The 18,327-nt window shown below is 44.3% G+C and overlaps 1 protein-coding gene across 1 annotated transcript in view; it reads right to left on the bottom strand.

The window, feature by feature from the left end:
• The window catches only part of BOLL (boule homolog, RNA binding protein), a 44,863-nt gene that overhangs the window by 11,576 nt on the left and 14,960 nt on the right, over nt 1–18,327 (bottom strand). The window contains exons 5-9 of the mRNA XM_044431951.1: nt 17,514–17,641; nt 12,605–12,676; nt 12,277–12,324; nt 9,558–9,689; nt 8,476–8,574 (exon numbers count right to left, since the gene is read on the bottom strand). Coding sequence (XP_044287886.1) covers nt 8,476–8,574; nt 9,558–9,689; nt 12,277–12,324; nt 12,605–12,676; nt 17,514–17,641 — 479 coding nt within the window. The remainder of the gene's footprint in view (nt 1–8,475; nt 8,575–9,557; nt 9,690–12,276; nt 12,325–12,604; nt 12,677–17,513; nt 17,642–18,327) is intronic.

Genomic DNA, 18,327 nt, shown 5'->3' with positions numbered 1-18,327 from the left:
GGTGTAGACACTTTGGGTAAAAAAGACGGGTCGAGGCGTAAAATGACCTTCTCTCTGTGAAAGTTTAGATAAGGAGGGTCTATTCGAAGAGCGCAAAGTTCACCGGCCCTCCGGGCTGAAGTGACAGCTACAAGAAACGCTGACTTCCAAGAAACCAACTGCAGATCCACCGTCGCTAAAAGTTCAAAGGGGGCCTTCATAAGGGCCTGCAGAACTACAGAAAAGCTCCATGTGGGCATAACCGGTCTAATTGATGGGTTAAGATTATATAGTCCCCTCAAGAATCTCTTGAGGATAGGATGAGAAAACAGAGGTGATCCGTCGACTAATCCACGGTGGTAGGCTATCGTGGCTGTATAAACTTTAATGGACGACGGCTTCAATCCGGAATGGTGCAATTCCAAAAGGAACTGAAGAATTTGTTCAATAGATGAGAGGAATGGGGAAAACGAACGCGACTCAGCAAAGGTGGAAAAACGTTTCCATTTAGCCTTATATGACTTCCTTGTGGACAGCTTTAAGGCAGAGTCGATGATATGCTGAATATCAGGGTGCAAAAACGTCGGATTCAAATTCGACGGGTCTTGTCTCGAACCGGATGGTGCAGAGAGATCAGAGAAAGGGGAAGCACCCGAGTGACTGGATTCGACAATTGGATCCGAGGTGGTCGAAGTCATCGTCGGTACCGATAGATTAACAGAAGCTGTTGGATTCAAAACTCTCAAAACCGTCATCAGTATCGATGGAACGTCAATCATCGAATTCGCCATGCTGTTAGGTTCAATGAGAGCAAGTCCGGGTGGCGAAGTGTGCCGTCCACCTGCGTTTTAAGATATGGGAGCGATGGAAAATGAAGAAATTCCCTGCGAGAGATGTCGAGTAGTTTCGCAAACCACGCTTGACATGGCCACCAAGGGGCAACTAGTATCCCCGAGGCCTGGTCATGCACGATCTTTGCTATGACCTTCATCAGAAGAGGGATCGGAGGGAAGGCATAGAAATGCATGTTGTTCCAAGGGATCATGAATGTGTCCCCTAGGGACGCGTGTCCGATTCCCGCTCTCGAGCAGTAAGCCTCGCACACCCTGTTCTGTTGGGTAGCGAATAAGTCCACATCGGGGAACCCCCAGCGCCTCGTGAGAGGTGAACATGTGCCTGCTGAGAAGGTCCACGTGCACGTTGTCTATGCCAGCCACATGAACAGCCATCAGCGCGATGTGTCACTGAATGCACCAGTCCCAAATTTCCATCGAGAGTCTGGCTAGAGTTGGTGACTTCGTCCCTCGTTTGTTCAGATAAAAAACGGTCGCTATATTGTCCGAGGTTATCTGAACGATCTGATGATGAAGGAGGTCCTCGAAAGAACGGAGGGCCTTGAAGACTGCCAGTAGCTCCAGGAAGTTGATATGATTCGTGGATTCTAGACGATTCCACGTACCCTGGGTAGATAGGCCAGAGCATATCACTCCCCATCCTAGGAGAGATGTGTCGGTGCTGAGGGTTATCATAGGAGATCGCGCCCTGAAGGGGACTCCTAGCGTAAGATTGGTCGGTTTCAGCCACCAGCGCAGAGAGTGGAGCACGGAAGATGGGATCCGAATCAGTTTGGACTGTGGCTCTCTTTGAGGGTGATACACCCTGTTGAAAAATAGTTGTAGCGGGCGAAGCCGAAGTCTGGCATGTGGAACCACGGCAACTGAGGACGCCATATGTCCCAGGACCCTCTGGATAAACCTCGTCGTGACCGTTCCCTCTCGTCGGATTCGATGGATAAGGCAAGCAAGAGTCTGTTGTCTGTCTTGCGGGAGGAAAGCTTTCTCCAACGTCGAATCCAAGTGGGCTCCGATGAAAGTGAGCGTCTGTGTCGGGAGAAGAGAAGATTTCTCTGTATTAATACGTAAGCCTAGGTCATCTAGTAAGGCACAGGTCCTATGGATGGCCGCCAAGAGTCCTTCTCTGGACTGTGAGACCAACAGCCAGTCATCGATGTACGGATAAATTTGTATGCCCTGAAGGCGTAGGAAGGCACAGACAGGAGCCATGCACTTGGTAAAACATCTCGGAGCCATAGCCAGTCCAAAAGGTAAAACTGTGAACTCATAAAGTTGACTTGCAATCGCAAAACAAAGGAAACGCCTGTAATTTGGGTGAATTGAAATGTGGAAGTAGGCGTCCCTCAAGTCCAGTGAGGCGAACCAATCCTCTCTCCTTAACAAGGGCAAAATGTTTTGAAGGGTAGTCATACGAAACTTTCTCGGTACAATAAACGTATTTAAGTTCCATAGATCCAAAATTGGATGTAGACCACCATCCCGCTTAGGAACCATGAAGTATCTGGAATAGAACCCGTGAAGTCTGTCAGATGGAAATACTTGACGAATCGCTCCTTTACGGAGAAGTTGACGTATTTCGTCGAGGAGTGCCGGTGAGCATACAGTAGACCAGATCGGACTTGATGGAGGAATGATGTCGAATTCTATTTGATAGCTATGTTGAACAATGGATAATACCCACCGGTCAGATGTGATGGAGTCCCAAATGGGGAGTCGGGTTTGAAGCCGATGCCCAAATGAGAGGGGGGTGGGTATTGAAGGAGTGTGAGGAATGGTTCGCCAGTCCCGTCAGCGTTGCCCTGATCGTTAAAACGACGGCGGCCCTGCTGAAAACGCTGTTAGGGCTGAGGACGGCAGCGCTGCTGCTGTTGTTGCTGGCGGTGTTGAGGCTGCTGTCTTGGTTGGTAGGATTGCCTGTAGGATGGACGATTCCAGGACCACTTACGTCTAGTGTGAGACTGGATCTCCATCCTGCGTGCCGTCATCCTCGATTCATGGAGCTTCTTGAGCTTATGGTTGGTTCGAGAATGGAAAAGCCCGGATCCATCGAAAGGCATTTCCTCTATCCGCCGCTTGGTTTCTTCCAGGAAATTACAATTCCGGAGCCATGCATGCCTCCGAAGGAAAACGGCACCGACCAAGGCCTGGGAGTCAGTATCCACGTGGTGTCTTGCCGTGGATAACTGCTGCACCGCGACCTGCATGACTTCCTTGATCAGGACCTTCGCGAGACCACCCTGGTGGTCTGGGAGGGTGGAGGCGACGTTGTGGAGGCGCTGCATAATAAAATATTGGTATCTCGCCAACGTTGCCTCATAATTTGATATGCAAAGTCCCAAGCCTGAAGCAGCATAGACTCGCCTGGCCAGGGAGTCTATTTTTTGGCCCTCTTTATCTCTCGGTGCTGTGTGTCCTCTCACCTCTCTGCCCTGCGAGGATTTGACGACCGCAGAGTTCGGTTTTGGGTGTTTGAGGAGGAAGGGAATATCCTCTTCCTGAACCCTGTACATCGACTCATACCTCCTGGACGTCAGCTGAGGATGTAATGGCAGGTCCCAGGGCTGCGTCATCACCTGCCGCAAGGTGGTTATGAGCGGCAGAACGATAGATGTCGATTGCTCCCCGCAGACGACATCATAAAACTTGTCCGTCGATGGTCCCGGGTGCTGGGCAGCGTCGATGTCCAGGGACTGGACAAGTCTCGACATCAGCTCCGCAAAGGAGACGTGGGACTCGTCGGGTGACACAGGACCCTGGGATGTCACAGCGACGTCCAGGAGGTTGAGTCGACCTCCGAGTCAGCCGAATTGGCACCGTAGTAGGGTGGGGCCGAAGATGACGACTCTGCCGGCGAGAAGCAGTGGCTGCTTCCACTTTGTGGGGATCGAGGTGGCACCCGCCTCGAATTCACTGATCGCGGTTGGTCGCGGGGTGGAGGAGATGATCGTGCCCTGGGAGCAGGGTAGTACCCTACAGAGAGCGGATCGCCCCAAGTATGGTAGTAAGGGCGATGCCAACTCTCCGGATGTTGCTCTACCAAGTGGCTCCTCCGGCTTCCTGGTGGGGACAAGCTAACATCCGTTTCCATCATCACCGTGGGCATGGGTGTCGGTGACCTCACCCTAGGAGGGGAGTCTTGGATTTCCCCATCGGAAATTGAAACCTGTAGAGTTCGAAGGGGTGCAGGTGGGAGATCAACCGAACAGCGGGGAGACCCTTGAGGGGTAACCCGCATAGCCTCCTGGAGGACCGGTTTGGGCGGGGTCGGTATCGTAACCGCCACTGGTGCTGAGGGTCCCATCGGTTCCGAATTCCGATTTCGGGGACGGTCCGGATGGTCCAAAGTCTTAGACTTTTTTGGAGGCTTCAAGACCTTCTCCTTTCTGGCCTTCTTATGGCCTGCCAACTTCTCTTTGGCGTGCTTCCGCTTTTCATGCTTCTTTTTAGGTGAAGCAGAGGGGGCCACCGAAGCAGACGCACCTTCGTCCGAAGGCCGTGAGGGTGGGGCCACAGAAGCGGAGCCAGGTTTTGGGATGGCGACAAGCAGGTCTGACTGCATCAGAGCCCGATCCCAAAGGAGCCTCCGAAGCCGGTTTTCGCGGTTCTTCCTGGCCTGCTTGGAGAAGGCCAGGCAAATGCGTGCATTTATCCATCCTATGCCCCTCTCCCAGGCAGAGGAGGCATAAGTCATGCGGGTCAGTTGGTGCCATTTTTGACCCGCAATCCATGCATTTGCGGAAAGCTGCTCGCTGCGCCATCGCAGAAGAGGAGGAAGAAAAGAGAGATAGTGAAGAGGGTAAGTGTGTGTGTGTGTGTGTGTGTGTACATATTGATAGATCAAAAGAAGAAATAACGAGAGACAGCTACACAGAATAATAAGCTGGGAACAAGGAGAGGAAAAAACTAGGATAAGGGACAATTTGAGAACGAGGTAATAGTCGAAGCGAAAGTCGAAAGCGGCACAAGGCACAGCGAACGGCGGTCTCAAAGACTGAACAAAATAGCGGACGCTCCGCTCTTTATAGGCCACAGGGGGGAGGGGAGCAGAGCTTCCCGCCAAAAACCGTTAGCTATCAATCTTCCGGCCACAGGCACTGCGCAGGTGCAGTGCCCATATGTGTGATGCACAGAGGCCACGATGAAGAAATACGTTTACTTGTGCTGTGGATCCTAAAAAATCATGATTTTTTCAAGCCTGGTATATGAATACTATGCTGAAAGCCATACTGCACAGAAGAAACAGAGGCACACATGGACAGAAACACTGATCAAACTCCTTGTGTAGCTTGTGTTCTCCTACTCCGTTTTAGCCTCTAGCCCAGGGGCTTTGCTGCATGGCCAGCTGGCATCTCCTCCCAAGGCTTGTTCCCTTTTCTCACATTGCCAAGCTCACAATGTGGGAAGAAAAATAATTGCGAGAACATGGGATCATATGTGGAAAAAGTGATGTAGGATTGTCTGTGTGCACACCCTCTGTTCACAAGGTAGACTGTCAAGTAATCTGTGGGGCACAAACAGGGCTCATGTCCTGAAGTGTAGCAGAGAGGAAAAGGTCAAGCACCCTCCCCTCCTGCTCCAGAGGAAACTGTTTGAGCATGAAGGGGCCCTGCTCCAAACTCAGACAAAAAGAGGGGAGGAATCTGCTAGGTAGTGCTGCAGAAAAAAACTTTGCATCCCTCTACTAGCATCTGATCAAAGTCCCGCCCAAACATGACAGCAGGGTGAGAAGCAGTTGGATAGAAACAGCAGTGCCTGGCTGGGCCTATGCACCAAATTGGATTCCCCAGTGCCACTGTCCTTCTCTAGTGAGTAGCATGGCAAAAAGCAGCAAGGTGACAGTAATGGCGCCCAGCTGGGGTCCACCCTGGATTCCCCCATGCTGCTGCCCTCCTCACTCTGGTTTGCAAGAGATGTAACCCCAACTTAAAGCTGTCAAAGAGGCACTGGCTTTGGAACACTTCTTTGAAAGTCGGGGAAGAAAGGGGGAACAATGACACTTTTCCCTCATCATTGCCACTGGCCAAGCAAGCCAGTGGCAAAGCCAGAACCAGATGGACAGCAGCAATGATGGCAAGGCAACACTGGTCCCCCTTTCTTGCTCTGGCTTGCCAAGCTGGCATTCCCAAGTCAGCACTTCACTGGGATGGAGATGTCTCTCTGGCAAGCCAAAATGAAACCAGCAGTGGCATGGGGGAATACACTGTAGCATGCATCCCTCAACAGGCACTGCCACCACTTCTTGCTTTGCTGCTCATGTGAGAAGGGTCCAGCACAAGGCAATTCAATGCGGTGTCCAGTCTGCAACTAGGCAATGCTGCCCAGCAGATTCTAGCCACTTCAGCTTGTGCAGGAGCAGTGGTGGGGGAATCAAGGGAGCAGTGTCATTCTTGTCCCAGTGCTGACTAGCTGTATGTTTGCTCCTGTCCCAAAGAAAATCTATAGGGCAGAAGGAATGGGGACACTTTTCATAGTTGTGCCAAAGGCCAGTTGTCAGTCATTCTCTCTGGTTAGCTGCTTGGAAAAAGTGGCCCACTCTTGCTAAGTGGCTGTATTTCTGGCCTTGGTACAGTACCAAATTCTGTTTTCCGGGTTTGGACAACACAACAATCCATTGTGGTACTGAGAAACCACAAAACAGACCACTGTTTATATTTGCAGTTTCTCAAAAAGATCTACCATGCAGAGATATTGTGACTGGGTTTGAAGGACAAGACAGACCAACAATGCTAAAAAAAAACTGATGCTTGTCATGTTGTGTGAACCTGTCCATTCTGTGAGAACTACACAATGAAACTGTATTTATTCTTATTCAACAGAATGGTAAAAGAAGAGGAGCAAATAATAATTAAACACAGGGGTTATTTTAAATCGGATTTACTAATCCAATTGAAAGTGTAAAAATTTAGAAAAATCAACTCCTCTATGGTTGATATATGTTTTATAATAGCCATTCTTTATTCCTGAGCTGCACACAAAAATATTAATCCAAATCTTTAATTTAAATCCTAAGATATATGGGTGGCAAGTGAGGGAAGTAGGGTGGAAAGTTATCCCTGACTCTTATTGCTGAACTGTGAGTGGAAAGACATGAGGAGCCTTACCAACTGGTATCACAAAGCAGCAGCAGAAACAACTAGCTTTATACCAAGGAGACATGAAGCTGTTAACTGCCAAAAGGGCTTTCATCCCAACCAAGTCATGATTTCCATCCCATTTTCACACATTGGTATCAAAGTATTACATTGCAAAGATTTAAAAAAATTTAAGAATGAAAGAACAATATTTGTAAGTGGATGAATTAGTCTCTTTATTATACTTCATAACTTCATATTTATTAGCAGCTACTAGATTTTGTTAGTGTTGGCATTTAGTACACGCTACAGAAAATAATTTGCTTGTGCATATGTGTATGTTTATAACTTAAGTTTATGCCCAAACATTCAAAGGTTTGGAAAACTTCAACATGTAAAATAAGAACAAACAGAACATAAAATAGCAGAGGATAATAATATTTTCTGTAATTTAATTAATCATTTCACCACACCTTTCAAAAAGATTAGGTGGCTTACAAGCAGGCATTACAACCAAAAGAAAAGCCATGGGTTGGAATTCCGACTTTATAAACAGAAGGTCCCTTCCATGCAAGAAAAAATGTTTGAGTTTTGCTGATTCCCTCTTGAGTTTTGCTGATTCCCTCAAAATGTTTGAGTTTTGCTGATTCCCTCTTTCCTGTGCAGCTGTTTGCTCCCTATGAAAACCTTTTCTGCAGGGAGCCCAGCATCCAGAGTTGAATAATGCACTTTGCGATAAAACAATCCCAACTTCAAGTATAAGCTGACGGGAATGTGAGAGGGTGGGGACCACCCAAGAAAGGGATTTTGGTGGACAGCCTAAAGCAAATATCAACTCAGTGCATGGCTGCTGTGCTGAAGTCGAATTCTATGTTAGGCATAATTAGGAAAGGAACTGAATATAAAAATCCACATATGGTACTGCCCTTATACAAATCTATGGTGCAACTGAACATAGAAAAATGCATTCTGGTTGCCACACATAAAAAAGTATGTTGAAGAGATGGAAGACATGCAGAGAAGAGTAACTAAAATGATCAAAGAATAGGGGCAACTTCCCTATGAAGAATGATCACCACACATGAGATTCTTTAAAAGAGAAAAATGGTAAGTAAAAGGAAGACATCATTAAGATATACATAATCATGCATGGTGTGGAGAGACTGGACAGGGAGACACTTTTCTTCTCCTCCCATAATAAAACAACACAGGGTCTCCCCATAAAGCTTACTGGTGGGAGATTCAGGACAGATAATGATTTCTTCACACAGCACTCAGTAAAGTATGGATGTCACTTCTACATGATGTAGTAAGGACCACCAATTTGGATGGCTATAAAAGGGGACTGGACAATGGAGGCTACCAATGGCTACTAGTTCTGAGGGTAATGTGTATTGAAGCAGAGTGGTGCCTATGTTCACCACTTTCTGGGCAACTTGGGCAGGAGACTGCAGTTGCACTCATATTCTGTGGGTAGCTATTCTGTAACTGCATGACTAAATGGACCACTGGACTGATCTAGCATGGCTCTTTTTGGTTCTTAAAGGTAAAATAAATATTATAGACCTTACTTTAACAGATTCCGGTTGCATCACAGGGCCTGGCATGGCGATGGCACTTTGAGCATAAACCTGATGATATGCTGCTTGAACTCCATGATCTGAATATGGCTAATATACAAACAAATAGTTTAAAACATATTTCAACAAATGTATTTTAAAAAATAGTCTATCTAGGCCAGCATATGAACAGCCAAAACACAAACTGAAGGTGATTTTCTTTGGCCCTACCTTTTTATATTCAATTCCATATCCAATAAGCTACTGACTCCAAGCCAAAATGTCTGCCTGCAAATTTCTGGCTGTTTTTGTTAGAGTACGCTAGCTGCTAAAGACAGCAAAGGATATCATGGCACATCATGCCATAACCTGTCCTGTCCTGACCTATCCTAACTGCTTAAATAATGCACCTGTTCAAGGAGATAGGTTTCCTGACATTTTGGAGCCTGAGTGAACATAAAAAGATCCTAACCAAAAGGATTTCTGTTAAATTATTTCACTGCCTCTTCAGTGACTTGAATAAGCATTGTTGGTAGGTAGGATTTCTAAAAACAACCAAAAACATATATTTAAACTTGCAGAATTCAAGTTGGGTTTGATGGTATGCAATATAAAGGCAGTTAACTGTGCAGCAGCATGACAAACAACTGAGGTCATAAATATACTCGTAAAGCAGGCCTTTAACTGGTAGATGCAGTTCCAAACAGTCTCCTCAAAACTGTGTGATACGCTATAGAAAGGGACTGTAATCAGTACGGCTACTGAAGGAGCAAAAGCTGCTCATTTCCCAAAAAACAGAGTCATGGGGACAATGCTTCCTGAATATTGTTTTCACTGAATGTCTAATGTAAGTGAATGGCTACCATTCTGTCTATGAGAAAAAGTGATTCATGAGGGCACCAATGCAGAGAGATACAAGCCTGCCCCCTGGTGGCCCAAGCATCACTGTGGGGAATCCCACAGATTTTTTAAAAGTTTAAGTGTAAGCCAATACTGTCTGCCTATGTATTCTTTGCAGTCTAATTCATTCTTCTAGAAAAGTTTAATTATGTAAAGCATATGCAGTTTATGAATACTTTTCTCAGTATAAATACCTCTGGAACTGCAGCTTCCATGAAGGAAAGAGGAGGAGGAATGCAGCCACCATCCTGTGCAATTTCCAGTGGCTGGTAACTAATTTCAGAAGGATGCAGATAAAAAAATGAGGTGGGAGAGGCAGCAGGACACTAAGAAAAAGAGAGGCAGAGCAAAATATGCTTAAGCACATCATTTGGAGAAGAACTCATACTAGAAAAGGAAATTATAACATTTCAATACAAACATAAGATTTATCCCCCCAAATTTTTTAAAATAAAGGAGAACCAGATCAAACACAGTCATACAAAAACATACCAAATCCTCTCCTCTGTCACCAAAAACAGTATTTCAACAAAATGGCCCAAAGGAGGACAGGAAACCATGGACTTTCCTACTGTCTTTCATCCAATGCTCCTGATTTTTGTCTTGCTTTTACCAGCAAGAGATCCTAAATATTTCTGCCCTCATTTGGAAAACATGACTTCTCTATTCAAAATTCCCATTAGAATTATGTTATTGTGACCAAAAACAGCAAGAAATTTGGTTCTGTCCACACAGTAATTCTTCACCAGCACTTAAGATAAGGCTGTTTCCAAACACCAAACACCCTGGGTAGGATATTTATACATGTGGATAATTTGTAATAGATCCTGTCAAAGTCACAGATTCTTAGCCATCTCTGGTCTTTATGAGGATTTCAAAAAGCCCAGAACCTTAATCATGATGTATATATTTACAGACTATGTTTTTTCCCTCTTTATTCAAATGTGTGATCTTACTCTTTCAAAATTCTACAAGTAATTATAATTAGCTGGTACTCTGTTCTAGATACATGCTCAACTACATTAGCTAATGCAATTCATATATCAGGTGGCCAAACTGAGGCTTGTGATCTGTGTGCAATTATTTGAGTTTATTTTGTGGCTGGCAGAGTATGGGCATGAGCTTGAGAGTATGAGCAAGAGGTACTGGAAGTAACTGTGAATGTGCATTACACTTCGTACAGCCTGGGCCAGGTGTGTGTGTTTCTCCGCTCTTCACCCCGCCCCCACGAGTAGCCCTGCCACCTCCAGCTCCCAGTCAGACAGCCATTTGGGCAGAGCTTTGTTATGATTCATTCTGCGGAACTCAAACTAAACGAGGAGTGAATGGGTGAGTTGGGGCCTGGTCCGGTAAGGTTGGCCTTGTGTGGAGAAAAGGGACAATGAGTTGGACTTAAGGTGGCACTGAGTGGCAGCCCATGTCTGTGAGAAAACTGAGGTATGGAATGAGCAAGGGGAAGTGAGGAGTGGGAATGTAAGTAAGTGGACCTTCAGGGGCAGGAATTTGGGGAGAGAAAAGAAAAAGGTGGCTAAGGGACCATTGTTAAAATTAATGAGGTAACAGCTTGGGTTAGCTGTTGGAGAGCAGCTATGGAAATGTTTGGGGAAGAGTGTCTGCCATAGCTTGATGGAGCTATAGTTTGTAGGGATTTGGGAGAAGGTGGCAATAGGAAGGACAGCTGAAGGACCCACTCTGAGGTATTTTCATGGTAAATGGGGTCTGAAGGAGAGAGCAGTGGTATTAGGAGACCTGGAGATGGGAGGTATATAAGGGAGGATCAGCTGGGTTACAGATGGGTGGAGGAGGGAAACTATGGTAGACCTTAAAGTGCAAAGTTGAGCGCAGGTAATGTGGTCACAGTAGACTGGTGTATGTTTTGTAGGATAAATGGGAGAGGTGAAGGCATCAGGGATGAAATGAAGCCTAAACTGAAGTGCAAGTATAGGGAAGAAACTATTGCGACTTTACTAAGTGGAAGGTGATTGTGGAATTGGATTAAGTGGGTCTGGACACCAAGAAGTAGGAACTGTGACAGTTGGAGAGGCAAGTCTTTGCAGTGTTGAGTAGAGTTCAGTTGTTTACATGGCATAAAAGACAGAAACTCACAAGACCTCTACTGGCAGTAAAAGGTAAAGGTTTCCCCATGACATTAAAGTCCTGTCACGTCTGACTCTTGGAGGTGGTGCTCATCTCCGTTTCCTAGCAAAGGGAGCCAGTGTTTACCTTCCCACCGAAGTGGTACCTTTTTAACTACTTGCATTTGTATTCTTTCAAACTGCAAGGTTGGCAGGAGCTGGTACAGAGTACTGGAGTTCACCTTGTCTGCGGATTCGAACTGTTGACCTTTTGATCAACCAGCCCAACGGCTCAGCTGTTTAACCCACTGTGCCACCGTATCCCCATTCTACTAGCAGTAACTAGCCTAGTAATTGTTACAATGTCTATTTGGTCTAAATAAATAATAAATTTGTTCATGTCTTGTGGCTCTCAAACACCTGACATTTACCATATGTTGTTCTTCTGTTGAGCAAGTCTGATAACCCCCTCATACACCAATGGTATTATTTTAAGTGATTCTTGAAATATCACCTTCATCTTTCTAACATATGAATTCATCACGTTTGTGGCCTACTGGAATCAGGGTGGTTGAGATGACATCTAACAAACTGTCTACTTCCCAAAGTCTTCCAAGCCAAGAGTGATCAGTATATCACATATGTGCCCTCAATGCAACAGTAAGCAATCGACAGAGCTAGCAGCGCCTTCAGACTAGCCAGTATCTCTTATCCCTACCTATCTCATAGCATTTGTAAGAAGTGACACAGAGGAAAGGGGGCATTTCCCTTGTTTTGTGCACCTTAGAAAGAAGGTGGATTATAAATTAATAGAAAGCTGAGACTGAACATAATTTACCTGTGGAATGCTCCACTGCCATTGTCCTGGGAGGCACTGAGCAAGAGCCTATGATAATCGAAAGCAACAGTATGCTAAAATTCTGCATGGTTAAAACCCCAAATCCATACATTTACAGAGTTTGTAAAATAAATGCAGATATAAACTGTAACATAGCAAAGTGAAATACGATGAAGTAGTAAAAACCGTAAGTGGATGTATTTGCAAATCTCTACAGTATTTTCTTTAATATCACATAATAACCATGATCACAAACAAACCATAATCAAATTCAACTACAGCTGCTGCTTTACATCTGCCACAGACTTGACAGTGGAATAATTTTTACCTGATAGTGATATGTAGGTTGTTGATAGACAGGCTGAGCTACCATCACAGGAGAACTAGAAATAGAACGTGACTTAGAAAAGAGAAAATCAATTAGACTCTAACTGAGCTACCCTTAGGCTTTTAAAATACTAGTAAGAAACATACTTTAATAGCTCAATTAAAGCACCAATATAACAACTCATTCAAATAACAGGTCAGGTGTGCCATCAAAGTTTGTACGGTCAATCCCCTTTCACTGCCCACTGTAAATCCCTTTCTTTTCAGCATTACATGTATACCAATGGTAATTTAAAGTGCAGTGTGCTTTACCCCACAGAATTAGAAATTAGCATTTGACGTTTGTTTCAAACTCTGGTTTAAAACTAAAGACAGGCTGCTTACCCATAACTGTAGTTCAAGTGTTCATCTCTGCATTCACACACATGGGCTCTGCACCTTTGTGAAACTTCTATAGCTAGAATTTTTTTTGCTGGGATCCCTTCTCCACTCTCCTAGAATGCCCATACTTAGTGAGTTCCTGCTTATTCCCCCAGTTCCATGACACTGCCTATTGTGGTTTCAGAACTAAGAAAAAAATCTTGGTGCCAACATTATTATAGACACTGATGCCATAAAACGTCTTTGATAGCAACATCAAATCAGACATTGTCACTGAAGTGGGGATGTTGGCAGGTTGTATGAATGTACTGATAACCACACAAGAGCCAGTTACAAATAAGTAATCTGTTTTTGGTCCTTGTACCTACACACTGCATCACTCATATGGGTGATTAACAAGCTAAGGTAATTGTCATTACTGTAGCATCAACCACAGAAACCAAATGAAGGTTCTGACCAAATCACAGCACAGCACACTTCAGGCAAAGACGCCACTCTGGAGAATGATATTGAAATGTCTGCTCATCTGGCTGCATGCACCTTCAGTTGGTCTGAGTTCAAATCCTGATAACTCATATGACAACTTAATAGTCTGAATGACCCATGCTGCTAGTCGTTGAGAGGAAACAAGGAGTCCTTTCCATTCATCTCTGTACCACACAAACAGGTGAACAGATTGGCCAAAAGACTCCATTTGTGATTGAAAGAACACCAAAACCCTCCGGGTATCTGAAGTGTGAAGGGCCTTCCTCACCTCACACAGGAAGAGGAAAAAAGCAGGTAGTACCATTTCCCAATTCAAATATAGGTCAGAGATGACCTTTAGTAGAAAGCAAATACCAAGAAGGAGAACACTCTTATTCCAGTTGAAAGCAATATAGGAAGGGTCAATCCAGAGAGCACAAAGTTCATAAGAGGTGAGCTGAAATGACTGCAGCAAGAAATGCCACAAAACTTTCCAAGCATTGCTGTTAATGGTTCAAAAGACTTCACCAGAAAATTCCTACTATTTTAACTGGAGGTGTGACATTTAGCTTTCCTGAAGAAATTCACAGAGCAATGGGTGAGAGAAGAGTGAGATGCTGCCCACTAGCAGGTTAGAAGCCGAGATAACCTCCAGAAAAATATGAGAAGCCTGCACCCTCGCTACCAGCAACATCTTTCATGGTGTCCAGAGCACACACCCATATCTCCATCCTGAGACAACCAACCTTGTTCTTACGGGCCTGCTTAGTGAAGGCCTGACAGTGTGAGCACTTGTCCACACGATGTTCCTCCCACAAGCAGAAGAGGCAAAAAGAGTGGCCATTGTTCGAAGGTATCTTAGTGCCATATTTGGCACACTTATGAAACACTGGTTTGAGTGCCATCAAAAAGAAAGAAGGAATACAAGATGTAAGGATATGAAGGAAAGACAATAGAAGGGTTTATTTTATTTACTTATTATTTATTCACTTTTGTGAGGGATAGAAAGGGAGATGGGGTTTCAAAAATGGAGGTAAGTAAAAGATAGTAAAGGGCAATCAGAAGATCAAGCAGAAGCAGTAAGAAATATGAGGAAGGATTTTGTGAAGAAAGGCTGAGGTAATTGTAAGCTAGAGAGCCCAAGGCACTGCAAATGGTGGTCAAAAGTAAACTGAGAAAATGATGGGAACTTGCCTATTTATATAATGGGGAAGGGAGGCAAGGCTCTCGCCAAATATTCTAGGCTTAAACTAAAGGAATCTTCCCCAACATGGCACTGCCCAGGCACAGTACCCATATGTGTGATGCACAGAGATAATGATGAACTTGCCGTGATGCCTGTTTAAGACCACTTTCAGACAGAAAGAACAGAAAAAAGAAAAACATGACTAACAGGACAATTTAACAATGTCAACCTTATTGGGACAAACGAAGGTCTTGAAAGAAGCCCCCTTCTTAGCATAAGATAATCTTGTTTCTGGCTTCCTGGGTGTGAAGAGAAGAACTTGTAATGATGTAGATAAGTCTAAGTTATCCATGGACACATCCTGCCAATTGTCAGTACTGTCTGACTGGGATTGGTCATAAAGGTATATTCCATTCATTAAAAGGAGGAACTGGCCACACTGACAGTATTAGGATACTGTAGGTATAGTTGGCCTGGATTTTCAATATAATTCTCATAAACAGAGAAAATGGGAGGAACAGAAAGAACAATGTCTTGCTCCATGTAGAGAAAGCATCTTTTAATGAACTTGGACCATTGCCTTCTATAATTATTGTATCATCTGCAGTAAGGAAGGTACCTTCCATGGCTGTGGCATCATCTGCAGGAAGGTAGGAGCAATGACACTGCAACTGGTGTCAATGCCTCTATATTGAGTCCTTGATTCGCTGCTCCAGTTGTTGTGTTTCCAAGCCCAATGATTACACCATACAGAGTTAGAGAAAAGTCCCAAATCCTGCAAAAGTGAAGCTGATTCCTGTATCCTGACAGCAGCATCCAACAATAAGATCAAAAGTACCAAAGAAGAACACTAAGTGGACTCAGATGGATAATCTTCCACCTCCAGTTGTGGTGAGGCAACTCGCTCAACTGTTTGAAGTAATCCACTCAGTGCAGACAGTGAAAAGTCCTATGACTGATCATGACCAGGAGAGGCCAAAGTGTTGATCATCTGTGACACATCTGTCCTGATAGAACCCATGGGGGTGTTGGCTGGAGCCAAGCTGAAGCAATTTAGAATGCATCCTCTTCCAGTGGTCATGTGCCCAAATGTGTACGGTGCTGACAGCAAGGCAAAATGACATTGGTGTGTCATGACAGGACATAATAGACATTCTGGGCTCAAAAGTAGTAAGTATAAGCACTGGTCCCAATCTGACATGGGAGACTGGAATCAATACTTGTGATCCACTTCTTTCTAAGTATCATCTCTCAGCCCAAATCTGCAGACTGCTCATGGTACCATATGGCACAGTTGGGTAAGAATGGTTGCACATCTGCTTCTAACTCCTGAGGAGAGATAGGATTTTGCATCCTGCCCTCAGAAGCAGAAGTCTGTCAAATTGGTTCAGGAACCAGTACCAATGGAGAAGACATCTGTACAACTGAATTCAAGAATGGAGGAGGTGTGTTATTGGTGCTGACAGCTCTGAACTGGTGTTATCTTGAACTCCTTCCTCATCTTGTGAGTTTATGAAGCCTGAGGTGCTTGAGACTTTTTGGACAACTTTTTGGCCAAAGATAGTATGAGCAAGCACCCAAATGTTGGAGGACTGGTACAAGCTGTGGTTAAACCATAACCCAGAACAATGCCAGGGTTTGGCTCCTTCACCTTGTGCCTGATTGTGGGGCAGGGAATGGAGGGCAGCTTTGAATCACAGATAACTTTAGAACTTCTTCAGCCTCAGTGCCGCCTTCTTTATGTCTATCAAATCTCCTTTGGTGTGAATGCTTGACAATGTGCACAGATATCCATAATAGGTCTCTCTTCACATCAGAACAAGCAAAGATACTGACCCTCTGTAGAAGAAAGATTACTTCTGCAATGCATACATTTGCAAGAGGTTTTCATGGTAATACAGCCAAGACTAGACAATTACTGTAATTATCATGAAAAAGTACCGTAAGAATAAAATGAACTGCAGCTTAATATTAAGAAAATAAAAATCGTGACTGCAGAAGAATTACACAACTTTAACATCAACGATGAAGAAATCCAAACTGTGAAAGATTTTGCATACTCTGGCTCAGTCATCAAGTCAAATGGGGCCACAGGCCAAGAAACTAGAAGAAGCCTGACTTAAAAGGGCAGCAATGAAGGAACTAGAAAAGATAATCATGTATAGGGATGTTTTACTAGAGACCAAGGACAAGATCACCCACTCTGCTGTATTCCTGATCACTGATACATCCAAAACATGGTAGTGTAGAGCTTTGTGAATACACTGGATTGACAGAAAACAAGTGGGTCTTGGATCAAATCAAGTCAGACTTTTCTTTAGAAATGATAAAACTGAGGCTGCTGTACTTCAGGCACATCACAAGAAGGCAAAAATCACTGGAGAAGACAATAATGTGAGGGAAAGTTGAAGGCAGAAGAAGAAAGAGAAGACCAAATATCTGATGGATTAATTCCATAAAAGAAGCAATAGTCTTGAATTTATTTGCTCAGCAGATCTATTAAGGACACAGCATTTTGTAGGCCACTCATTGGTAGGGATGATCTAAGTTGGAAATGACTTGATGGCACATTAACAGCAAGAAAGCAAGCTAGAGTCATAGGCCAGGGTTTCTTCTTGTTTTCTATCTCGCTACATCTGTCCAGAAGGCCCAAGCTTGTGAGGGCTTTGAAAGTACTACCATCATGGATTTTTCTTCACAATCCTCTTTGGATTGCTCTGACCATGTGCTAGGCACTAGAATTGCAACTTCCATAAAACTTAGGGATTTTGGTTGACAAAGCATAAACATGAAAGAAAACGCAAGCAAGCAAGATCCCTTTATTGGGACATCAGATTCAAGATACAAGCTCTGTCCCCAAAAGCAAGCAGTTACTTACAGGCCATGGCTGTGGAACAGAGGAAACTTCAGGAGTGTGAAAATAAGCTACTCCATTATGGTATGTGTATGGATATCCTGTTGATGTAGTTAAGTACATTGTTCCAGCTGCTGGCATTATGCTGGATCCTAAAATAAACAATAAATAAAAACCCAATAATGAGACCAGTGTGCTTTTTAAAATAGGGAAATTTCTAATATAAATGGGCTAAGCACACTTGTGCAAGCAGAAAGCAGCTCTACTCATAGGGCTTCTGCATTCCCTCAATTTTTTCCACACCGCTGCAACTCCCCACATAGCATCAAATAAATTTCATGGGGTCAGGAAAGGAAGATGTAGAATAAATCTGGGTGCAGCTAAACACTGCATCCAAAAGACTGCCCTTGTTCATATGTAACAACCATCTATGGATTCAGTAATGAATGGCTTGTTGAACTGCAGCTTCCCATTAGCTGAGTTTACACTATATAGTTAACAACCCTGCAATGTTTGCACAGCAGGGAAATTTTGCCTAAACTGACCAATCAGATGATCGCAGCACCATTTCTATGCTTCCAATTCCATCATCTTAGCTTTGCCATGCATTCTGGCAGCTGCTGTGAGCAAAATCCTTGTACTTCCCCAATTTTTGCATATAGTCTGCTACAATTTCCTCTTGATTCAACTGCTGTGGTCTTGAGGCAGGTTCTCCCTTCTCCTTCCCAACTGTGCTTGCATGTAAGACAGTGCTTCCCAGTCAGTCCAGCTCCCAGAGATTTTTATTCAATGAAAAGTTTTGCCATGATCCCCGCCCCCCTTCTCCTTCTATGGATTT

The sequence above is a fragment of the Varanus komodoensis genome, unplaced genomic scaffold, assembly GCF_004798865.1.
Source record: "Varanus komodoensis strain SLA01 unplaced genomic scaffold, ASM479886v1 scaffold23, whole genome shotgun sequence".
Classification (NCBI taxonomy): domain Eukaryota; kingdom Metazoa; phylum Chordata; class Lepidosauria; order Squamata; family Varanidae; genus Varanus; species Varanus komodoensis.
Note: the sequence above shows the minus strand (reverse complement) of the source record. Positions and strands in the feature narration are given on the sequence as shown.